This window comes from Octopus bimaculoides, chromosome 2, assembly GCF_046866305.1.
Source record: "Octopus bimaculoides isolate indiv1 chromosome 2, ASM4686630v1, whole genome shotgun sequence".
Classification (NCBI taxonomy): Eukaryota; Metazoa; Mollusca; class Cephalopoda; order Octopoda; family Octopodidae; genus Octopus; species Octopus bimaculoides.
The window spans coordinates 64,409,008-64,435,933 of NC_142929.1; the positions used below are offsets into that span (position 1 = coordinate 64,409,008).

Sequence of the window (26,926 nt, forward strand, 5' to 3'; positions counted from 1 at the left end):
ATCAATTAATAATTGACAAAATGAATTTTTTAATAGTGCAAAAAATATTATAATTGAGCTATTTTTTTTATTTTCAATAGAAGTAACAAGTAATAACAAATAGAATTGATAAATTTTTAGTTTTAATAAATGCTAATATTTTCTAAATCTAAATATTTTATTTGAAATTTTATCCTTAGCTGCAATATTTTAAGAAAAAAATTTCTCGTTCTGTTCTTTACCAGATGTAATAACTTGTCCTAAACTTTCGCAAGTGTAATAACTTGTCCTGTACTTTTCCAGGATCATAACCTTAAGAATATTTTTTTCTCTTGCTCTCGCTCTCATTTTCCAAGTAATATATATATATATATATATATATATATATATATATATATATATATATATATATATATATATATATACAACAATTAGGAAATGGAGGGGATCAAGAGGTGGTATTCATCAACTTTTAAGACGTTATATTATGTCTATTTTTTTTTTTAAGGTAATTATAACAATATACATACATGTATAACGTATTATGCTCTACATATATAATATACAAAATATAAAATACCAGTAATTATTAAAATATATAACGTAGAGCACAAAAAGTAGGATAATATCTTACAGCTGTTTCAGCGAAGAGACCATATTACCCCATTCTACTTTTATCCCTCCAGTGAACTGAAACCCTAACCCTAACCCTAACCCAGGGTTAGGGTTAGGGTTAGGGTTAGGGATATTTGATAGATAAGATTAAGGGACTTAATCTTATCTACCATGCAATGAAAAAACACTTCTACATTAATAATTGGGTATTCTACCAGCAGTATATTGGATAGATATTATCCCTTAGTTGGTCGGATTTACAACCTCTAACTCTCTTGGAATTATATATATATATATATATATATATATATATATATATATATATATATATATATATATGTATGTATATATGTATGTATGTATGTATGTATGTATGTATGTATGTATGTATGTATGTATGTATGTATATGTATGTATACATAGGCGCAGGTGTGGATATATAAGAAGTTTGTTTCTCAACTATATGATTCGAGTTTCAGTCCTACTGAGGGACACCTTGAGTAAGTACCTTCTACTTTAATCTCGGGCCGGCCAAAGCTTCATGAGTGCAAAGAAACCCGTCGTGTGTGTGTGTGTGTGTGTGTGTGTGTGTGTGTGTGTGTGTGTGTGTGTGTGTGTGTGTGTGTGTGTGTGTGTGTGTGTGTACATATACAACAGCTACATCAAATGGAAACTTTCTGACAACTGGAATATTTTTATAGCAGAACAGTAATTATTTTCAAGCCAAGAAAGCATTGAATCGAAAGTTTAGCAAAGAAGTGTCTGCATTAGGTAATGGTTGCCTGGCTCTCTATTAATTGCAAAAGCTGCGAAATAACATAAAAGTGGTAAAACATTAAATTTTGCCTCTGCGTATCTGTTATGTTCTCAAGTATTGTGCAGTTGCATATGCAGAAAGTTCTCAATGTTATAACTTTCAGTATTTGTCAGTGTTGCGGTGCATTAATGAAATAGTGCGAGGTGTAAAATCAACAGCTAGAAAATTGCAAATGAAGTAAGATGCACCACGATTCAACGAGTCTATTGTGAGAAAAAATGAAGTCAATTTAATGGTCTTAGTTGCGTCTTTGGATGAAGAGGAATTTATTTTGCCTAGAAGAGTTCATTTTGCCCAAAACTTACTACAGACACCAGAGATACAACACTTTTTTTTAAATAAGTAAAGAAAATAATATCTCCATGGAAAGTATAATGCCTTGAACAATAGATGATGGATATCTTTGTAGTAGTAAATATGGGAGCTCATTTCTTCATAAACACTGTGCTTTGGTATCTACCGTCAGATTTCGTTGCAGAACAATTTGGAAGAAGTCTATCAGAAGCCCTTTTGCCACTGGTGTATGAGCTGTCAGCTTCACTACTAAATCGCTCACTTTTTTCTTTCCGGAAGTTTTGTTATAAAACTGATGACATTAAGAGCTGTAATAGCTATGGAAAGACAATTGCCTTCGTCGTTTCGAGAGACTTTAGGATAGTATTGCCATCGCTCAATAATAAGTAGCTTTGTGAATAATTTGTTGCTAAGTGTGATATATTTTACGCTCGTATATATTTCAAAACCGACGGGAAAGTTACCATGAGTAAACTATATTCCTTTATCTTGCAAAGATGTTATCACTGCTTTCATTACAAAGCTTAAGCTATTCAATGTTAATATAGAAAATCACGAGTTGGTGCAATTTCCATCCCGGCTACCATTGACTCTGACATGTTAGAAGTTAATATTTCTATATATGTTGAATATTTGGAACATTTCTACTGTGATAATACACTTCAGTTCAGCGCGTTAGTAGAAACGAGCGGTCTTGTTCGGGTGATGGTTCCATTTGGGGCAATAGAAGACGGTACTGAAACTAAATTTCAGACAGATCTTATTCAAATACAGAGTAATGAAATGACACGAACTAAATTCGAGCATGGCAGACATGACTTATGGGAAAGTGATGAATTGGCATGTAAGTTTACATTTTATACCGAAAAAGTATAACTGGAACACATATACCTATCAAAAGCTCACAAATACCATGACCGTATAAAAAGTGAACTTCGTTTGTCCCTTTTCTTAACATGGCCTCTAACTCTACTCCTATACTCTTGGGCAAGATTCTAAACATATGCTCCGTCATTTTTTCTAGCTAGCTGTAAATAAAATTAGTAAGGAATGGCCTCACCATATATGTAGGAATGAAAATGAATATGGACCAGTTTCCTTGCTCAAGTGAAACGCCAGATAAAATGCTTTCCAATATTTAGTTATATCGTTTAAAATTTTGAGTTCAAATTTCGCCAAGTCGACTTTATCGTTTATCAAATTGGGATAAAATAGCACCCGTGAAGCACTAGAGTCTAATCAATGGACTATTATTATTCCCTGGATATATCTTTGTAGCAATATGAGAAATCAACAATAAATATTCATATTTGTAATAAATAGGATCAAAGATATTTTTTCAATTGATTGCGAGATTATCTGTTAGGTTGCTACTCAATATTACATCTCATTTTGGTGATGCTTAACAAAATTATGTTATAAAAATGATGGCAGCGTAGTAAACTAGAAGAAATCTGCATATCATTGTAAGTGATATTGTGTTTATGTAATAAAAATGTATCAGTGATATTATATATCTGTACAGTAAACATAAACATAAAGAGATGCAAGAAACATCGATCTAAACATTTATTAATATCGAAAACATAAATAATATGAATAATCGACTGACAAATTGCAATCATTTTCATTGAATATCTTCATAAATTTCTGTCATATTAAGCTCGAATAGGAGAAAAAAAGCTAATGATATTTTAATATTGTCTCTTATCAGGAAGCTGAATTTGTTTTTTCGTTTTCTTTAACCAGGACGAAAACTTTTCCCTGTCATAATTCCACTAATGAAGGCTATATCCAGGCGTCAAAGAATTATAACCAATGTTGTTTGTTTCTTTGTTTGTTTTGTTTTGTTTTGTTTTTGTTTTTATTTACAACTTTATACAAAATTTCGGAAATAATCAAAATTCAGAAAATGTTCAGTTTTGTTTGTTTTTATATGAAACAACTTTTAAGAATGACCATTAAATGTAAAATAGACATGCCATAGTGAATGTTATATGGTCGACTGAGCTGCAAAACACGATAACCACATTTCCCTGAAACCAGACCCTACCCTATTAAAACAAGCAACAACACAAAGATTAAGCATAAACACATAATATTATAACTAAAGATGGGATGGTCATGGCTTGGACACTGGAAGAACAATAGCTGCGTGATTATAACCTTGCATCATCTCTTGCCTCTTTTTCAAATCATATACAAATGTTTGTGTAAAGATAACTGTTCTATCACTGTCCGACAGATTTCCGCAAGCAGATACACACTATTCAATGCCATATTCCTTTAGTTGGAATAAAAGAGAAGATAAATCAATTCATGAAGAAAAAAAATCAAGTCTATGGAGACTAGTGAGGATCTGCTTTAGAAAGAAAAAATTTCCTACTAAATTTTACTAAACAAGTCCCTTCTTTTCGTTGATGAAAAAAAACTTGCTACAAGCATTCACTTCTCCTCACAAATTTACCAAAGTGGACAGTACAATACTCTCTCGCTCACTCTCTTTCTTTCTTTCTTTCTTTCTTTTTTTCTCTCTCTCTCTCGCTTGCTCACTCACTCGCTCTCTCATTCACTCACTCACTCACGCTTCCCTCTCTTTTGCACATACATACACACCTATACACGGTGTGTATGTGTTATATTTGTGTGTGTGCGTGTGTAAATATATATATAGAGAGAGGGGTGAGAGGAGGGGAAGAATCTACTTAGGCCATGGTTGTCTCGGTAGTTACGGTCATAGCTTAGTGTAAGGAGGTGGCCTAGTTCCCTCGTGTTGTCTTCGCGGAACTCTACTTCACTCTCACAGATAATCTCAATAACCTATAATATAAACCTAAGTTTTTAAAAAAGATTAGTGCAAAATATGAATGTTCCATAACTTAAATATTCCTTTAGCTGATACCAGATATCAGTCTTTTATTGATATTAGCTAAATAATTAAATGCATAATTTTTAGTCTAATATATTTTGAATTATTATACTTTTTCTATAAATCTTCTCTGTTGGTGTTAATAAGCTACATATACTTTACCATAGTATTAGTAATTAAGCTATTTTATTCTTTTTCTATGGTGTTCTGCCCTACTTGATTATTTAATTTTATTTCTTTATTATTTGATAATTAGCCTTTATTTATTCATAAAATTAAGCTAATCTTTGTATCTCTATAAATTCATACTTAGCTCATATAAAACTATACTGGTATATTCACTACTTATAAAGTAACTGCTTAGATTATAATTTTGTTAATGTATAATTAGCATGTTCTTGTACCTCAATACTCCTTTATACCAATTAATCAATATTCACAGACTCCATCTAATGAGTTAGTATTTAAGTGTACAATATGTATAAATATTAAACTATTTCTGGATAATTTCGTTTCCTCCCTCTATTATGGTAAAAGTTTGCTACATACTCAAAAGTATTCATAAATTTCTATCCTTTTGTTATAATATTCTCCTTAATAACCCTCTGAATAGCCATAAACTTTAACTGTATACAATATAGCAACATTGTTTAATATATTTAACTATAGTACTACATAAGACTTCCACTGTTTCATTATCAATAGTCTGCTAGTGGGCGACCCACCTTAAATGTCAGCTAACATTTTGTATTAAGTTTTCCTTTACCAAACCTCATGATATTGCTTCTAATAAATCTTGATTTTTATGACTATACCAACTATGATTTCTGTCTGCTTCATCATCCCTACCCCTAATAGATACTGCCCTTTATTCTCTCAGCTTTAGTAGACATACAAGGATTTGATAAACTAGTCTATAAATTAATATTGACCCATTAAAAACAAAAAAAAATCAGTGACAAGCAATCTTCTTGATAATTTAGTAACTTCTATGCTGAAGTGCAGGCAACATGTTCTTTGTCTATCTCCTTAACTTCTTGGAGATTTTAGGTATAATTATACTAATGTGTCCATCTGTTCTAATTTAATTAAATTCTATGTCTTTGTGCAGCTGGGAATTGCTCTGCATTTCAAATTGATGTAATGATTGCATTGTTCAATTAAATGGACTTGCATGAAACGATCTGGATATCCTTGTTGCTTATTTTGATTTCAATCACCTTACTTTGAAATTGTATGGATAATACCGTACTAAATTCTGGTACCTCAACTTAAGTACCATATTCATCTGAATGTATATATATATATATATATATGCGTGTGTGTATGTATATATATATGTATGTATGTGTGTATATATATATATATATATATATATATATATATATATATATGTGTGTGTGTGTGTGTGTGTGTGTGTGTGTGTGTATGTGTGTGTGTGTGTGTGTGTGTGTGTGTGTGTGTGTGTGTGTGTATGTGTGTGTGTGTGTGTGTGTGTGTGTGTGTGTGTGTGTGTGTGTGTTTATTTATTTGTTTCAGTAATATGACTGCGGCCATGCTGGAACACCGCCTTTAGTCGAGTAAATCGACCCCATGACTTCTTCTTTGTAAGCCTAGTACTTATTCTATCGGTCTCTTTTGCCGAACCCTTAAGTTACGGGGACGTAAACACACCACCGTCGGATATCAAGCAATAGTGGGGGGACAAACATAGACACACAAAAATATACACACACATACATATATATATATATGTATATATACGGCGGGCTTCTTTCAGTTTCCGTCTACCAAATCCACTCACAAGGCTTTAGTCAGCCCGAGGCTGTAGAAGAAGACACTTGCCCAAGGTGCCACGCAGTGGGACCGAACCCGGAACCATGTGGTTGGTAGGCAAGCTGCTTACCACAAGCCACTCCTGCACCTATATATATATATATATATATATATATATATATATATATATATATATATATATATATATATATATATATATATATATATATATATATATATATATATATATATTTATATATATATATATATATATATATATATATATATATATATATATATATATATATATATATATATATATATATATATATATATATATATGGTATTTGCCTACATAACAGCCTACAAGCAAATGTACTTCTGTATGTATATTTTGTGGGAATTGGGGTATCACTACCTTCTATGCGTATTTCCTATTTAATACGGAGTACGTTTCATTTATGAGGACGTACTCCTGTATTTATCTGAGTGATGGGTCCTTCGGGTGCTTGTATAAAATACGAATGTCAAGTCGGCCCAGTGTGCCTGCATGTTAGTAGAATATGGAGGACTGTTTATGTTATCATATTGCTTCAAATTTTCACTTAATCTCTTCGCAATACTTCTAGATGTTTCTACAATACATATATATATGTGGGTGGGGTGCGTGTATGACGGAATTCTTTAAATCTTCCGTCCACCAAATCCACTCACAAGGTTTTGGTCAACCCGAAGCTATAGTAGAAGGCACTTGTCCAAGGGGCCAAGCTGTTGGAATTAACCCAGACTCATGCGGTGCGAAAGTAAACTTCTTACCACACAGTCGTGCCTGCGCCAATGATAAATTTTATTACATATATATATATATATTATTTATTTATCTAATTAGCATTTTCCTTATTTTCTTTTTAGTCTTTTGTTGTGTTCATCACCAAATTTCTTGAATAGGTAATTTTTTTATGGTTTATATTTTACTGGTGTTTGCTTTTTTGTTTTCATTGAATGTTTATAACACCATCGATGTCAGGTATATATTCTGTGGAATAACATTCAGTTTAGCAAATCATTTGTTGATATACCTTTGTAAATTCTCTTTGTAAATACTTATATTTGCATGAGTTTTCATGGATTTTCAGAAGTAACATCAATTACATTGATTTTCCTATGCATGTACGTATGTATGTATGTATGTATGTATGTATGTATGTATGTATACATGTAGCTGGCTTCTACTCAGTTTCTGCAACTACATTTCACGCAAGCTATAGGTCAACCAGTTTTCGTCGAACGGACATAAAGCACCTAGTTAGTTGTCCGTACCACTGGTTGCGATCCAGATATACGATGATCCATAAAAACGGGGGGACTTCACTGCATTATAGCATTTAGTGTTAGTCGGATGTTGCACCGTGTCGCAGAATGGAGATATTTCACAGCTCTACAGCTATAACCAGAAGCCTGTAGCTTCTGGTTATAGTTAAAACAGATGAATTCGTCGAAGAATGGCACCAGCTGTTCTTCAGTTACTTCTGCTACTGTGCATCCTTGCACAATAAAGTCATTTCTTTCTCTCTTATCTTTAAATCTAACAGTTCAACTTGATGAAATGTAACAGGTCAAGCAAAAGAATTAGGACATGGTATAAATTATTAATGTGTGTAATCTTCAGCTTAGCATTACGGATGCACAGAAGGCATGATAGAATTGTTCTGGCACATTGGTTCCTCCATTTACAAGACAAGCATTAAGCATTTCTGTGCTCAGTGTTCTATGGGGCCAGTTATTATAGCAGTCTCTTTTTCAAATCTATTTTTATGTCTCAAATAACGATATTTTACAATATGTTATATTTTTATACTATTGTGATAATATATTGCTTAAATTCATATGTATGTATGTATGTATTATATATGTATGTATATAAGTATGTTCGTTTGTTTATTTATATGTATGTACATACATACGTATGTATACATTTGTGTGTGTGTGTGTGTGTGTGTGTGTGTGTGTGTGTGTGTGTGTGTGTGTGTGTGTGTGTCTGAAATTCGTCTAATCGATATATGCATTCACTGAGAGTACTGTACACCTAGTTAGAAATGAGTCAGTTCTATGTATATTTTTAAATGAAATAAATAAACGATGAGGATTGATTTCGAATGTACCTACAAAGAAAATATGTGTATATTTATCTTAGGGCAAGTTTACATATTTAAATGTTCTTTGCTACTATTCCTTGTCTTAAACAAGTACTGAAAGAGGTACGAGAAGCACTTATAGTTATCTCTGTCACTATTTCTTACTCTCTTTCTTTTTCTGCCTCTCCTTTTTTGTCTCTCCCTCTTTCTAGTCCCCCGCCTCTCCCCTTCTCTCTCTCCTCGGCACACAATACGATGATATATATATATATATATATATATATATACATATATATATATATATATATATATATATATATATATATATATATATATATATATACTGGGTGCGATGAATAAATTATCGTCTAAATTACGCAAAGATAAAAATAACACTGATATCTCATTTTAACAGGTTTATTTACCAAAATTACATAAAAATATCCAGAAATACTAAACAGTAAATATAATGAAATCGCCATTGGCTTCCATCACGACCTCCGGAAGACTTCGGAATCTCTTGCAACTCTTCTGGGCAGTCTCCTGGTCAATGCTACCATAATCTTTGCCTTCAGTCATCTTTGGTGTTACAAAGAGTTTTGTTGGTCTCTCGCTCAACTGCGACCCACAAATAATTACTAAGGGGGTTGCAGTCTGGGGAGTTAGGTAGCCAGATGTTAGGGGTGATGTGGTCGCAGAAATTATTTGACAACCATGACTGGGGTCTTCTGCTTGTGTGGCATGGTGCATAGTCCTGTTGCCAGACATAGGGTCTCAAAGTAGCCCCCCCCCCTTGACCCAGCGCAGTACTACCTCCTCCTCACTAGTGATCACTCCAAACACCATGATGTTGACCGGATATTTGATTTTTATTACTGTCGGTACATGTCCTCAGATTGTACTGTCTTCAGATTGACACCCAAACACTGAATATATTTAGTTCGCTAGAAACGCTGAATTTCATCACATCCATCCATCCATGCATACATACTTATATACATACAAATACACACATACACACACACACATATACATGCATATATATATATATATATATATATATATATATATATATATATATATATATATATATATATATATATACATATATATATATATATATATATACATATGTATGTAAGTATGTATGTGTGTATTGATAGAAGAATATACATTAATACATATAGATATATGAATATATATATACATATGCATATATATGTATATATATGTATATGCATATATATATATATGTATATATACATGTATATGTGTTTATATATATATATGTGTGTGTGTGTGTACACATACATACATACATATATGCGTCAGTTACACATACATGTGTGCGTGCATGTGTGTGTGTGTGAGTGTGTGTGTGTATGTGAGAGAGAGAGCGAGAGATAGATAGCGAGAGAGAGAGAGAGAGAGAGAGAGAGAGAGAGAGAGAGAGAGAGAGAGAGAGAGAGAGAGAGAAAGTGAATAAGTAAATAATAGGCTATAAGTGAAACACTTCTACTGAAATCATAGAAACTCCTGTTAAAGCAACATGTTTTATTAACGTTCAGCTGTATTGATTACTGAGTTATTATTTGTAATTCCATTCTATTTTACTGGCAGGGAATTTCAACAAAATTCTCTTTGGCTCCTCGATCAATAACAACTAGAAGAGACGTCTTCAATGCTATTCGATGTGCCTAAATGAATTGATTTCCATACCTGATTGAAATATCGATTCTCGTAATAGCAACAAATGGGTTCCTTTTATTTTCTTGTAAACTCTTAATGTTTGTTGATCAATGCTGAAGCTTTATTGAGTAATGTAGGTACACAAGACAGACAGAAGACAGGACTTCTGGCATCACTTTGTGAATAGTGATTCAGAGACCATTTAGTTGATGTGTTGGCTCACTACCAGTAATGTAATTTTGCGGTGGCAGACAAAAGACTAAGAGTTATTCTTGGGAAAGACAAACTGACTGAATACTAGTCTAAAAGATTAATAAGTAAAGAAAGGAATAATGGGGAAACGAAAATGATAGTAGACCAAATACCATAGTAATGAACACACACACATACAAGCACGCGCGCGCAGACACCCATACACACACGCGCACACAGCAACACATTCAGAGACATACACAGATACACATACATATATACACTTACACGAGTGCGAACAAGTAATTTCAATCATATTAATATATACACAACCGAAATTAATATTAGGAATAAAGACTGCATGTACATGTCATACAAAGTCATGTATCACGAAATATTTGTGTATACGAATATATATTTTTATGTGTATTTGTTTGTGCGTATATATGCATATGTATATGTAGATAAACGCATGCATACTTACATGCAGACATATATGTGTGCGTCTGTTTGTGCGTGCCTTTGCATGTGCGTATACATGTATGTATGTGTGCATATGTGCGTATGTATGTGTGCATATGTGCGTATGTATGTGTGCATATGTGCGTATGTATGTGTGCATATGTGCGTATGTATGTGTGCATATGTGCGTATGTGTGTGTGTGTGTGAGAGTGTGTATGTGATGTTATGACTAAATGTCTATACAGTACATGTATGAGTAAATGATAAAAAGTGCACTACACAGTTATAATACAGTACTCTGAGTTCCGGCCCCTTTAGAAAATTGACAAATAAATTCTACGCGAACATGAGGCACTAAATTATGCATCGCTGTACGCACACATAAACCTAGATAGATGTTTGTACATATACTCACATATACCCACGTAAATGTATTTATTTTTATGTGTGTCTGAATTTATGTTACGCTTGCATATCTACATGATCCAGACATGGTCAAAGGGTTTAGAGGCTCGCACTGGAATTATGGTATAACGTTCAGTGTTCGATTCTACCTCACCGAATCTTGGGCAAATGGTTCCCGCTATAGTTTTTAACCAATTCCTTCTTTATCAGTAAAACTGGGCACAGAGAAATTATGTAGAGGCTCGTCTCATGATTTGCACATGTAATTCAAATAATTTATGTTTATCACACACTTTGTTATATATGCACTTTTTAGACATTTTGATGGAAATGTTCCTCTTGTATTCCTCAAGATGATGACTAGGCAGGTAGGTATTCAGTAACAGTAAGGGCTTCTCTATATTTTTCCCAGGTCACTTTTTTTCTTTTTCATGGCATTGTATATTGTTTCAGCGACACTGTTATGTTACCGTGATGACATTTGCTGATCACGTGTCCGATGTCTTCCACAGGAATTCAACATAATCACCATTTTCATCTTGAGGCGCCAAGGTTTTCACTGTCTCTTTTGTAGCAATCTCCATGTCTTGGTGGCAAATTCACAGCCTTCAAAGTGTGAGGTAAAGTAAAGGTTGAATGTCCAAAAAAGGCTGCACCTCATATCCATAAGAGTGTCATCTTGTAAACATTTTTAACAGATTTTTCAGGTCACTTGCAAAGTGATCAGGGGCTACACTGGTATCTCAAGCAGTTGCAGAATCTAGCATGTGTAAATGAAGAATATCCCCGTTGCTATAGAGGCAGAACCAACTAAAGTCAAACGTATTGAAGAATCATTCAGTTTATTTGAATCGTCATATAAACCCCCTGCTGATTAACGTAGAATTATCAATATAATAATTTATTCGTGATCATGTGCATGAATCTTATTTCAGCGTCAATAAATTCCATGGAGAGTTTATGTGATATATTTACCCTGGTTACAGGAGAAATTAAATTATATTTATTATTGCATGTATGCTATAGCTGTCATGCAGCGAGTATGGCATACCTTATTACATGTTAGTTATAGAAATATATAGCCTCGATGTTTATCTAGCTGTAAAAATTAATGGGTACTTAAAACAATGGAATTAATAATAAGCAATTAACAATAAGTAATAAACTATTTAATTTTACAAACGTTGGCAAGAAATATAATGCCTCTATTGAATAAAATCATTCACATATATGGCGCAAGAGTGGCTGTGAGATATGAAGCTTGCTTCCCAACCACGCACTTCCGAGTTCAGCCCCGCTGCGTAGCACCTTGGGCAAATGTCTTCTACTATAGCCTCGGGTCAACCAAAGCCTTGTGAGTGGATTTGGTAGACGGAAACTAAAAGGATCCCGTCGTATGTATATGTATATATACATATATCTATGTGTGTCTGTGTTTGTTCCTCCCCCTATCACCACTTGACAACCGGTGTTGGCGTGTTTATGTCACCGTAACTTAGCACTTCGGCAAAAGAGACCGATAGAATAAGTACCAGGCTTAAAAGATAAGTTCTGAGGTCGATTAATTCGACTAAAAATTCAAGGGAGTGCCCCAACATGGCCGCAGTCAGATGACTGAAACAGATAAAAAATAAAAGATGAAGATATATATGTAGAGAGAGGGGGAAGGGAGGGGAAAGAGTGAAAGAGAAATATATATATATATATATATATATATATATATATATATATATATATATATATATATATATATATATATATATATATATATATATATATATTGATCTGGGTTGTTTTTTTTTTTTAGCAATGATGGGTTTATGGGTTTTGATTTCTAAATTTACATTAAATCTGGGTTTTAAAGTTAGTTTTGGCTGCAAACTTATCTTTTAAAGAGAATTAGCTGTCATACTCTTTGTATGCAATATGTTACACCTCTTTTAATACTTTGTAAACTTTCTATATATTATCCATAATCATCTCACGTAATGATACAAATATTGTAGGTGATCGTATGCGTTCATTATTTGTTTATGCTTACGTCATACCGGGCAGCTACAAGTTACAACGCGTTGGTGGCCGCTTGTACACTTGTCTGAAACTCAGACACCACCAGTTGACAGCTTGACTGTGTTGATGGTGTATGCTTCGATTGTTACTCGCGAGTAATGGCAGACAATAGTGTGTCCAAAAAGAGGAAATGGTACACCCAAAATTTCAAGAAGTCGTGGTTAGAGGATGCTGAGCTTAAAGTCTGATTACAGCAAGATGATAAAAATCCTGACACCTGCTACTGCGTTTGTTGCAACGTTGTATTGAAAAGTGTTAACAAATCAATGCTGTTAGCTCATAAAAACACTGTCAAACACAAGAAAGCTTTTGAGTGTGCGAAATCTGCTATTAAATTAGATTCATTTATTGTTAAAAAACATGATACATTAAATGAAAAAGCAGCTAAGGCAGATTTGTTACTAACACGTTATGTTGCTGAACATCACATACCTTTCATCCATATAAATCACTTAGCAGAAATTTGTAAAAAGGCCTCTCCCGATAGTGAAACAGCTAAAAATCTACAAATGAAAAAAACAAAATTAACATACATTATGCAAGACGGATTTGCTCATTATGAACAAAATGAAATCTTGGAAATTCTCAAGAAACAAAAGTTTTCATTATTGATAGACGAGAGTACGGACATCTCAGTGACACAAATCTTAGCAGCTGTTGTTCGCTTTTTTTGATGAACAATTGCTTAATGTCAAGGATGCTCTTCTGGGTGCAATTGTAGTAGAAAATGGTTCGTCTCAGGGTTTGTACAATACTGTCAAGTCTACGCTTACAAAAGATTTATTTATGAGCAACATACTTGGATTTGCCAGCGATAATTGCTCAACATTGATGGGTAACAAGAGTGAGTTTCAAAAGTTATTGAGAAACGATATTTCGACTATTTACAATAGGCAGTGTTTGCCATTCGTTTGCATTTAGTTCAAGTCATGCAGTGAAGGTGTTACTTTCGTATCTCGATTCTTTTTAAAGGACTTAACTTTTTACTTTTCTCGAAGTAGCAAACGTCAAAATGACTTCAATATGATACAAAGTGGCACAAAACAAAAAAAAACAAGATTCCAAAGCTTTTGCAAACTAGAGGGTTGGTAGTGTGAAAATGTAATTAACGTTATAATAGAACAGTGGGATGCCCTTGAACTTTATTTTCAGTCAGAGGCTAAGGTAGAAAAAGTAGACGGAGCAAAAAGGATCTATGAAACAATGATTAACAAAGGGACGAAGGACATACTGCTCTTATATTATATATTAAAGAAAGTAAAGGCTCTTAATGTCGAATTTCAATCGGAACACTTTTGACTGCATCTGTTGCATATACTTATATCCAGTGAGTATAAAAATATCCTTAGTTGTTTTATAAAAGAGAATGTTTTAGCTGTATCTAAATTAACAGATATTGATCTTAATAACACAACAAATCACAAAGATATGGGTGATATTTACCTCGGTGGATGCGCATTGAGATATCTAGAACAAAACCCCATCGTTGGTGACTCAGCTAGATTCAAAACTGACTGCAAAAATTCTTTTATAAAATTATGCTCTTAAATAAAAATGCGCTTTCCTCTCGATGAAGCTGGAGTGTTTGCTCTCTTAGAAATACTTGATCCAAAAGTAGCGCGCAATCTCACTAACTCTCCTCAGTCGATATTTCCCTTGGCATCATACTTTCCAGCAATTGCACCAGAAAACACACTTAATGAACTCGACGATGAGTGGAGGTTATTTCGGCAATACGAAGATATTCCTGTTTCCTCAAAAAGCTTCCCTGAATTCTGGTATTCCATACGCAATCTTAAAGGCGGGCTTGACGACACTAAATTTGAGAGGCTGTCACAATTCATAACTTATTTGACGGTGTTACCTCATTCATCAGCGTGTGTGGAATGCATATTTTCCTAAGTAAATTACAGAAACATAAAGTTCACTAATAGGTTGAAGGCCGAAACGATCGCCGACTAAGCAAATAATTACAAGAAAAGGAGCATCATGCATTTCTTGGGAGCCGAACACTAAACTTATTAAAGATGTAGTGGATGGGTCTTGTCATCGTAGATATATGAGTAGATTGAACTTCAAAAAGGAAGAAAATGAGTCTATCATTACTGAAGGAGTGAATGAAGATGATGTGGATGTGTACGAAATTGACAATTAGCTGCCATATGATATAAAGTAGGTATTAAATTCTGTATTAATTTTGTCATACAACATATTTTCTCATTGAATTACCAATTACATACCTATTTTCTAACATCTGGGTTTATAAAATAGGATCTGGGCTTTTTGCAGCAAATAATTTGGTGCTTTATTATTCTATGAATGGCAGCCGTGATATATATATATATATATATATATATATATATATATATATATATATATATATATATATATATATATATATATATATATATATATATTTATACATACATACATATATATATATATATATATATATATATATATATATATATATATATATATATATATATATATATATATATATATATATTGGGTTGTCCGGAAAGTTCGTGCCGATTTATAGTAGCTTACCTTTCCACTTATTTGCCATGAAACCACCTCAATTCTGGGAAGAGGGTATTTTCAAGTTGACGGAAAGATGAAGACGCATTGGTTCATATTTGGTTGATTAAAAATGTAATGGCAAGTATTTATTGACCTTTTTCTTTCCTTTAAAAATCGGCACGAAATTTCCGGACAACCCAATATTATATATATTTATATATATATATATATATATATATATATATATATATATATATATATATATATATATATACAAAAAAGGAAACCCTGCAGCCGAAGCGACTCGAAACATACACTCAGGTTTATGGGAAAGAATGCTTGGATGAAAAAACTTGCAGAAGATGATTTTCAAAATTCAGAAGGGGAGATTTTCAGCCTTGAAGATGAAGATCGAACAGGACATCCAGTTGAGTTTGATGACAAGCTCTTTGAGGTATTACTTGAAGAAAATCCTGCATTATCAGTTGACGAATTGGCAATAAAGCTTAGTTCAAACCATACAACTGTTCATTATCATCTTCAACAACTTGGAAAGGTTCCTAAACTTGGAAAATAGGTGCCTTATGAATTGTTCGAAAGCAACCGCAAATCCCGAGTTGACATCTGCTCGTCTCTCCATTTTCGCTAACTCATTTCACCCTTTTTGGATAGACTTGTGACTGGTGACGAAAAGTGGATCTTCTATCGGAATGTTAAATGTCGTAAACAGTGGCTTGGTAAAAGGGAAAAGAACTCAACCACAACCGAGAAGGGAACTTCATGAGAAAAAGGTTCTTCTTTCTATCTGGTGGGATTGCAAAGGAGTAATTCCAACGATTAGAGCGTTTCAACCAAGCTTTGAATAAAAAAAGACCCGTTTTAGTGAATCGAAAAGGAGTGATGATTCATCAGAACAATGCGCAACCCCACACTGCAAAGGTCACATCACAGAAGATCGAAGAGCTTGATTGGGGAAAAATTCCTCATCCGCCTTATTCTCCCGACCTTGCTCCTTTAGACTGCCATTTGTTTCATAGTTTACAGTATCATTTGGGGGACATAACTTTCGCAAGCCAGGAGGAGGTCGAAACTGACATTTCAGAGTTTTTCGCTTTGAAACCCAAAGATTTTTACATTGATGGGATTAAAAAGCTTGTAGATGGAAGGAAGTTATAGATAATCAGGGAAAGTACATTGATGATTAAATTTCAATTGAATATAACCCGATATATATATACATATATTTGAGAAAATAGCATGCCAATATTTTCTGTCGAAATCAGTAGTGCTTTGAGAAAACAGCTTTCATTATTTAGTAAACTTGCCTTCATGTTCCCAAATCAAATATCACAATATTCGACTTAATCGTTCATCTTTCCAGGAGTTATAAAATAAACCGATAAGATAATAAAATTTATGAGGTAAGTAAGAATTAATCAACTGTCACCATCTTATATCAATGATAAAAAGAAACAGTTGAATGGATGGTAGTATGTTTATCTGTGTTTCATTTTGTCTCTTTGTATTTTGAGTTCAAACCTCGCTGTAACTGACGTTACTTTTTCTGATTGATGAAATAAAATGTATTCTGAGATCGATTCTATCGATTATATCTCCTCCCCATTAAATAAGTGACTGAGCCAATGTAAGAAATCGATACGGAATAGACTGCTTTTGTAATTTCAACTTCAATAAATTGACTTCTAATACATGCACATAGCTAAACATTTTTGGGTTGGCTGACGGTTGATTAAATCGACTGAAAATTATTTTATTGACCATTCTAGAAATCAAACTTAGAATGCTTCTCCAGTGGTTTATTGATTATGTTATCCACCGCTCTTTTCCAGTTAAATGTACGAAAATTTCATTAACAAATTCAAACTTTTAATTAGTGTATCATGTATATATCATATTCTCAGTGACATCACCTCAGCGACATAAATAGATTCCACATAGGCATTCAATGCAAATTGTACAACTTTGCGGGATCTATTCCCATAGTAACACTTCTATCGGCAAACTCTGGTGATCTGGCCCCATATTAAGGCATAGAAGCCAGAATTCGTAGGCTATAAATAGAAATGTAAAAATTTTAAATGCATTTCAACTAATGAGATACATGGAAGTATCGGTCTTTTGATATTCAGCCTGTGTGCTATGGTTTGCATAGATTTTGAAATATCAGTAGCGTTTCGTTTTCAATTTCACCTAGGGTTAATACCAGGAAATTCCAACGATACCAATCTAACGGCTAGAAATAACAGTCAGGTTATCCCAACTCACACTTCATTTTCCAATGAATCGAAGGCAAAGTTTGTGATATCCTAACGAATACTGCTACTAGTAAATAGCAGTAGTTTAGATAATAATGGAAGAAGTACATGTTGGTTATCTATCAGATGGAAGGAGAAACGCTTTTCTCAAAATATACGAGAGAAGGGTTAGAAAAGCAATTGAAATAAAACTAAATGTAAGTAATATCATTAAAGCAATCGATACGTGGGCCATATCAGTGTTGAGATACTCTGTTCTTTTTTTAAAGTGAACAAAAACAGAATTACATAAACTAGATATAAGAAGAAGGACGCTGCTTACAATGCATAACGTACACCCTAAATGTTCTACAACTTTGCCAGCCCCAATTTCTGGCCTTCTAATTCCTCCGATTATAAACCTATCAATTACTATGTGTGCGGCGCGGTTGAGAAAGACACCAATCACTCTGCCTTCAACCCCAATGCTAAATTGGCGGCCAAGTTTAACAAGGTGTTCGAAGATCTCGGGGATACAGTTAGGGACACATGCGCCAGGTTCTGGAGCCGTCTTGAGGCCGTGGTGGAAGCTGGGAGCGACTATTTTGAGTAAACTTTTATTTTCCAGCTACAATCTAGATGGTATGTTTTGATTTTATATATATATATATATATATATATATATAAACTTTTACGTTTGGATAGGATATTGTGTTTTGTTTTCCTTATATGAAAACTGTCAAATTTAACCCGAACATCCTGTATATACGTGTATGTATTCACGCATGTGTGTTTGTGTATGCGTGTGCTTGTGTATGTATAAGTTTGTTTGTATAAACTTGTATCTGCATATCTTTGTGTTTGACAACTGGTGTGTATTTGTAAATGTCCATACAACTTAGCACATTGGTAAATAGAACGAATTGAATAACTGCTAGTGGTGAAAATACGTGCTGCAGTCGATTTCATCAAGTAAATCTCTCAAGGTAGTTTTCCTGGCGCGATCGAAGTCTAATGGCAGAAACAGATAAACGATTAAAAGAATGCATGAGTTTGTAGGTGCTTATTTCTGTATGTGCGTGAGTGCTTGTGTGCGTGTGTGTGTATATGAATGTTAGAGAAACATGCTATAAGATGATTCTTCATTCACTGACTGTTTTCAACTTAATCGAAATTCTATTTCATTGTTTACATGACACAAAGTTACCACAATGCCAAGTCGTAGAAGTTAACTCAACCTGATCCCTTTTCGACTTCTCTCTTTTAATTTAATTCCCATTGTTCGTTTTCTCATTCGTACATTTTGCAAAGATTTAATCATTTATCGATTTTTTCCGATAACTGTTCCATGTGATTGTTTTTGATTTCTTCAATTTATTTTTTCGACTGCCAAGAGCCAACACAGTTTCTCTGACAATCATTAAAATACTCGACATATCACGGAAGTCTACTAAGTTCCAACTGAGACGTAAGTAAAACACCATTTCTTTCAACACAAATGTTTTTTGTGCCATCTTTCTTTCTTTCTTTCTTTATTCCTTCCTTCCTTCCTTTCTTTCTTTCTATTAAAAAATTTTAACATATCACGAATAAAAATACGGATGCGCACACCTCCCCGCCTACCTACCTACAAACATACATACATAAACATATTCATAAATATATACATGACACGCATACTCACACAGGCATACATACATCTATAACGTAATGACCTTCATATTTGATATTTATATATATATATATATATATATATATATATATATATATATATATATATATATATATATATATATATATATAAGAGTTAGAGGTTAGACAATCATCTAAGGGATAATAAATATCTAATATACTACTGGGGGGATACCTATTTATATTCAAAGAGTTACTGTCTGTTGCAAGGCAATAGTACAATTGAATAATAGGTACAAGTGTAGGTAAACAAAAGTTTATCCAGAATTTTTATGAGGCAAGGAAGAAAAAGGAGAAGAGATTCAATTGACAAACATCAGCAAAATTTATTTACTATAATCATAGGAATAAATAAATACAACTCCACTCTTACAGCTGTTTCTACTTCGGGGTCCAGTATGCTACAGCATGAATTAAACTCCAAAGCCTCATCAGAAAGTCAGTAAATCTTACCATTATGGACTTACAGACTCTCTGATGAAGCATTGGAGTTCAATTTTTGTATGATATGTCAACTGTAGCATTCTGGATACCCGAAGTAGAAACAGCTGTAAGAGTGGAGATATGTATTTATTTATTCCTATGATTATAGTAAGTAAATTTTACTGATGTTTGTCAGTTGAATCTCTCTTCCATTTTCTTCCTTGTCTTATATATATTTTTTTATTATTCTTTTTTTATGCGTCCTTTTAAAACTTAGCCAGGTTCATGAGCCCAGTTTCCCGGTTTTTATGGCGTATGTGTTGCCCCCAGCTGGACGGGACGCCAGTCCATCGCGTTATTCAAGAAACAGTGAGAGAAAGTTGGGGCGAAAGAGTACAACAGGGGTCGCCACTACCCCCTGCCAGAGCCTCGCGGAGCTTTAGGTGTTTTCGCGAATCATAATGATACAGGTAACTCTTTTCAAAATATTCAGATGACTTTCAGTCTTCCATGTCAGCTACAACTTTAATGTCTTTGCTCTGCAACGCCGTTGACCAATACTTCAAGTTGTTCCTGAAAAGAGGAAACATAAAATATCGTCACATTTAGCCCAAACACATTGTATATGTGCGACAGTCTTCTGCATGGTTTCTGTCACTAAATTTACTCAAAAGAGATTGATCGCCCCGAGACTGTAATAGAAAATACTTGCCTAAGATGCTGAACTCGAAAACGTGCTTGGGAAGCGAACATTTTAACGACGTACTTATGCTTATGTAATAAAAGCGCTTGTGTCTGCATGTGTGTGTGTGTGTGTGCGTGTTTGTGTGCGTGTATGTGTGTTTGTGAGTGAGTGAGTGTGTTTTTTTGTGTGTGTGTGTGTGTGTGTGTGTGCGTGTGTGTGTGCGTGTGTGTGCACGCGCGCGTGTGTAAACATAACAAGGAGAATGGAATGAGAAACTCGTTTTATTTCATAATTTTACAGTTGTTTCATCGATGCTTTACCAGAAGTTTATTGCTGAAGTATTATTATATAATATGTTAAATAATATATTGAATCAATATTATTCCAGTAATACTGGAAAATATTGACTCTTCAGACCTACGTATAAATCGAAATGCTCTCTTCATTCTCCTTCTTATATTTACGAATTTTCAATGACGCGATCTATTTTCGTTGGATGATAGTATCTGATAGCCGATACCCTTGGATGAGCTTTATAAAGTATGTATGTATGTATGTATGTATGTGTGTATGTATTTGTGTGCATGTATGTATATGTGTGTGTATGTAGACCGACAGACAGACAGACAGACAGATAGATAGATAGATAGATAGATAGATAGATAGATAGATAGATAGATAGATAGATAGATAGATAGATAGATGGGCATGTGTGAGTTTCAGCTTTCATGATTAAATTTCTGCTTGAAGTAGTTGTATAACGACACAGCAGAGCTGTAGAATTTGAGTAACTTGGTGATGATCTTGTTTGGAAATCGATGCATGAAAAATATTGTCCGAAACGTTAAACTTTGTCTTTTTCCTCACATCAAGCCTTTCTTTTCCACATAACGTTATACTTTTATCGAGAAAGTATAACTTTCTATTACTGTTTTACAATATAATTGTTTTTTTAGATCCTTTTTTCATGAACCATTAACTAAGAACTATAATTCTTAATAAAAGAAAATAATTGCAAACCATAATAGAAATTATTGTATTGACTGAAATGGAAAGTTCTAAATTATAGAAAAATCGAAGAAATCTCTGACTGAAATAGTAATATTTTTTATGGCGAAATGGGTGTAAGATTATTCAACATATATGCGTGTATGTGTGTATACCTATGTATATATGTATGCGTTATATGTATGTGTGTGTGTGTGTGTGTGTGTGTGTGTGTGCGTGCGTGTGTATGTATGTATTTGTATATGTATATATGTATCCATGATGCATGATTGTATTTGTGCGTGTGTGTGAGTAAGTGTGTGCGTGCGTGTGTACGTTTGTGCGTGTGCGCACGCGCGCGATTCTCTTCATGTACTTATGTATTGATTAATAACTGGATTTCAAAAATATAAAAATATATTTTACAGAAGATATGTATGAGATGTTATCAGAAATGTGGTTTTCAATAACGTTTTATTTCCGTTAATATTTCGACTGGCGCCGACGGTTTCAGGGCCAATATCGAATGATTTGCCACAATGGGGAACATAACATAGCCGGCACAAACGAAACGATATAGTGTACACCAAAATGATTTAGGTGTTGTTTGTAAGAAAATGAGTGTTTGTCAATAGGAATATCTTTCTCAGATGACATAACAAAATTATCTATATAAAGGCTCGATTACGTACTTATCTTGTTGCTTACTAACCACTCTAGTTTGCAGAAGGCCTAGCTTCAACTAGACGTTTTGGTTTGATAATTATTTCAGCTAATGTCTTTTCTTTTCGACTGTTAGAAGTGAACTAATCACAAAATACTTTTTAACGAACTTTTCACTTGTCACGAAATACCGTTGCCTTTGTATATATTACATTAGGTACATTGAAGATGTATCTGAACACTTCCCTAAGACAAGTATTGCACAGAAACAAGGTGTTTGTCAAGTTGAGTTATGTAATTCGCTAACGTACTGAACAGTGTCGGTATTTCGACTGGGTTTGATACATGAATATCGAGAATGTTAGCTAAATGGCGTCAACATATCAGCTCTGCTCCTAGACTGCTGGGAATACAGCATTCTATACCAATCAATATAAAGGAAAAGATAACAAAAAACGGATGAAGATGCAAAATTACTAACATGAGCAAATGTTAGTAGACTGCTACACATTTGTTATCAGATAGGTCTGAAAATCCGGGATATTGTTGTACGCAAAAATGTGTACCATGTAAATGATCTTTACGAGTTATTTCATTTATACTATAGCAAGCGTAAATGAAATAACTCTTATGTGAATGTGTGTCTTATGTGAATACCTTTGAGTTGGTATAATTGCCAAGTTCTGTAAACAAGTATGTAAGTATCCAAGTGAATATCAAGGGGAAAGTGATTATGAATGTTTAATAGGTGCCGTGCTAAAAAGAGCGGCCTGTGTTAGCAGTCCGATAGAGATAAACAATGTAGCAAGTTGAATAACATACGCTGCGGTATATTTCTGATGAAATGTGATATGACCAAGATTCCATACAAAGTAAAACAGTGCAGTCATATCTGTAAGCTAGGAGCATCATCCGATGGAAATCGCGTCAGAAATTCAAGCTTGATGTTAAAACAGAGCTGAAAATGTCTGGTGATATTTGAAGACACGTGATATACGAGGTATATATGTTATTGTATACTTGTATGCATGTGTGGAAAGAATGCTTCCATAGACTCTTGTTAATGTATCGTGTAAGATCATTTGTACTATGTTTCTCAGTGGGGTTTTTTTTCCAAAATGCATGCAGGTGTGTGCAGAGAAAAACCATACAAAAAAGGAATAGAATAATATCCAACCGAAAGAAAAAGAAAAGGAAGTAACAAACTTGGAATAATACATTTTAAAACAGCAAAAAGAAAAGAAAAATGGCAAAGCACAGGCATGATAGAAAGAAAATTTATACAACTGTTATTGGCTGCAAATGGCATCCACTCTCTGGCTATAGAAGAAGACCGTCCCTTCAAATTTAAGTGCGATTCCAGCGTTCTTGTGTAAAGAAAACAGCGACAAGAGGTGTCCTTGCCGATGTCTTTCAGTAATTTTTACGAGCCTAGCTGTATAATAACCGCAATTAAACTGTACAATTACAGGAGTGTCAGCAGTTGAAATGGTATTACTACATATATGTGTGTGTGTGTGTGTGTGTGTGTGTGTGTGTGTGTGTGTGTGTGTGTGTGTGTGTGTATATACATGGGAGAATTTACGACAAAAACAACAGACGAAGACAGGTGGTGTAAACAACAAATGGATGTATTAGTTTAACGCTCGGGAATAGAGAAAGTCTTTGACGTTTCGAGCCTACGCTCTTCAACTGAAAGGAACACAGAAAGAAATAAGGAGAGAAACAAGGAGAAAAAAATAAAAATGTAGTGGTCAGCGATCTATCATGGCGAATATATATATGTATATATATATATATATATATATATATATATATATATATATATATATATATATATATATATATATATATATATATATGTAGGTATGTCTGCCTATCTAATTATATCTCTCTGTATACAGGGAAGCCAATCTCAAGATTCAAGAATTTCTCCAAAAGCTACTATGCCATTAAGGAAAAGGACAGGCTACGCATGTCTTCGAATGTTTTTAAACAATAAGCCGGTCCTTGTCTTTAATGGCATGTCAGCTTTAGAGAAATTCTTGAAATTATCTCCATTTCTGATATAGAAACGGTCACAAGTAACATTTGATATTTATGACAAATCATCTTGGGGCAAAGATGATTTTAATAAATCAAGGATTTATGTTCTTTGGTATTTAATGTACTTGTATTTATCTGTTGTTCACTTAAGTTGTCACTGGCATGTGTAACAACTTTCTTTTGTGCGTGTGTGTATGTGTGTTGTATGTGTACACGTGTTTCATAACCAATTTTCAAATAGAAAAGAAATTTAAATCGATTAAAATCAATTGAAATTATCGAAAATAAATTCTATTCAAAAATATAGCTACTCGTCAGATCGTAAGTAGAACTATAATTAGATATATATCCCAACCAACAATAAGTACCAAATGAATTAATATGAAATACTTATTATATAAAGATAGAAAAATTATTTTAAAAATATCATAATATCAAAATAATAACCATTCAATAATCATCCCTTCATCCATTATAATAACATGTATATTATATACAAAAAACATCTTACATAAATTATCATTGTTTTAAATTATCATTGTTTTAAATACAAGTTGAACGAAGTTTAAATTTAAAATAATAATGAAGATAAAATTAGTACATATTTAACCGGTGTAATAGTTAAAGCTATACTAGTTAAAGCTATATATATATATATATATATATATATAAGTGTGTGATCAGGCACGTTTATATGTGAGTGAGTCACGTTTGCAACAGCTTTTTCAACGTGACACCTGGAATTGTTATTAATATATTTATGAATTTAACAAGTTCTCTACGGCAGTTAAAACAAATCCTATTCCTGAAAATTGAACAAATTTATGAATAAATTTTATAGCTTTCAACTTTTTCTATTAACTTGAAAATTTTTAGTGATCGAAATATTTTGCAGGGAAAGCCGTTCAAAAGCAAGAAAAAAAATCAATAAATTAAGCAGGCAAGCTATCTTGACAGAAGTTTAATGAATGTTGACAGCAGTCCTGAAGAAAGAGGTTGACGAAGAGGACATTATCGCTATTTCAAAATTATAAATTTGCTAAATGCAGCATACAGGTAGTTAGTCTAAAATATTTGTTTGAAATTCAATTTATGGAAAATAATAAACCCAAAAAGAGAATTGATCGAAGTAACAGTTGCTCGAATCAAAAATTTGATGGATTTATAACAAATATTAAAATTATTAGTGCAGTTTCTTTTTAAATAAATGCTTTTTTATTAGAATAAATTTTATTAAAATCCAAAAGCCTTTGTGCATATGTGTGTATTTCTCATAACGTGAAAGAGTAACTTCTTACAACAATAAAGACATTAGTACCATTTCCAGATATTAATTCAATTGCCACACACTACATAGTACTCAGGCTAGATTTGACGATATTTTATACCCCCACTTTTTTTTCAAGAAATGCTTGGTATAGCGATGAACAGTCAACGGCGTTGGAGAGCATAAGCATTAAAGTTATAATTGAGAAAAAGATAACTGACAGGAAAGACTAGAAGTCAACTGAATATTGAAAAAGAGTTACCTGTATCATAATGATTCGCGCCGAGTATCAAAATGCCGATATCATGACTATTGCTCATTGCTCTATGAACATTGTAAAGGCTTTAAGACGTAACATGGACAACTGCGACGGAAGCTATGAACCGTGGTCATCACGATGGGACACAGCAAGAGTTCTGACTGCGTTCGCACGTCGGAGTTCAGCCAACAACTGATGAACAGGAAATTAGGCTCAATCCAGACGACTATGTGAAGATGCTGGAGACTGGTCAATCTCTGACTGGAGAGGGCTGCTGTTGGAAGACCATACGTGTGGCAGCAGGATTTGGGTCATTGCCTTACCTCTAGAAAGAGTCAGATGTGGTTAGCGGAGAATTTCTATAACTTCACCAGCCCCAATTTCTGGCCACCTAATTCATCCGATTGTAATCCTATGGATTACTATGTACGGTTGTGGTTGAGAAAGACACCAACCGTCTTGCCTTCAACATCAATGCCTAGTTGATGGCCTAGATCAAGGTGGTGTTTAAATGTTTTCCCAGAGATACGGTTAGGAACGCATGCACCAAGTCCTGGAGTCGTCTTGAGGCCGTGATGGAAGCAGACGGCGGCTACTTTGAGCAAACTCTTATTTCCCAGCCATAATCTAGTCGATACTTTTTCATTTTATACTTTTATTTTGGATGAGATTTGTATTTTGTTTTCCTTTTATGAAAACAGTCAAATTAGCTCGGACACCCTATATATATATATGTGTGTGTGTGTGTGTGTGTGTGTGTGTGTGTGTGTGTGTGTGTATACATATATATAGGTTTCAGTAATGCTGACTAAGTGCTATGGA

At 33.6% G+C, this 26,926-nt stretch overlaps 1 protein-coding gene and 1 long non-coding RNA gene across 9 annotated transcripts in view; one reads left to right on the forward strand and one right to left on the reverse strand.

Annotated features, from left to right (window-relative positions):
• The window catches only part of LOC128251095 (uncharacterized), a 76,975-nt gene that overhangs the window by 40,133 nt on the left and 9,916 nt on the right, over positions 1-26,926 (forward strand). For 3 of the 8 annotated variants that reach the window (XR_008266963.2, XR_008266962.2, XR_008266961.2), the window contains one exon: positions 19,477-19,550. Coding sequence is in view for 3 of the 8 variants with exons in the window: in XM_089346565.1 (XP_089202691.1) it covers positions 13,571-13,978 (408 nt within the window). In the remaining 5 variants the exon portion in view is untranslated. Of the gene's footprint in view, positions 1-13,221; positions 15,477-19,476; positions 19,551-25,454; positions 25,635-26,926 lie in introns of those variants that run through there. The other 5 variants (XM_089346565.1, XM_089346564.1, XR_008266966.2 and 2 more) reach the window with 5 other exon arrangements.
• LOC128251092 (uncharacterized) lies at positions 20,017-24,130 on the reverse strand. The gene is made up of 2 exons (XR_008266960.2): positions 23,820-24,130; positions 20,017-20,770 (listed from the first exon to the last, which is right to left on the reverse strand). It is a non-coding gene; the product is annotated as an uncharacterized LOC128251092 (long non-coding RNA).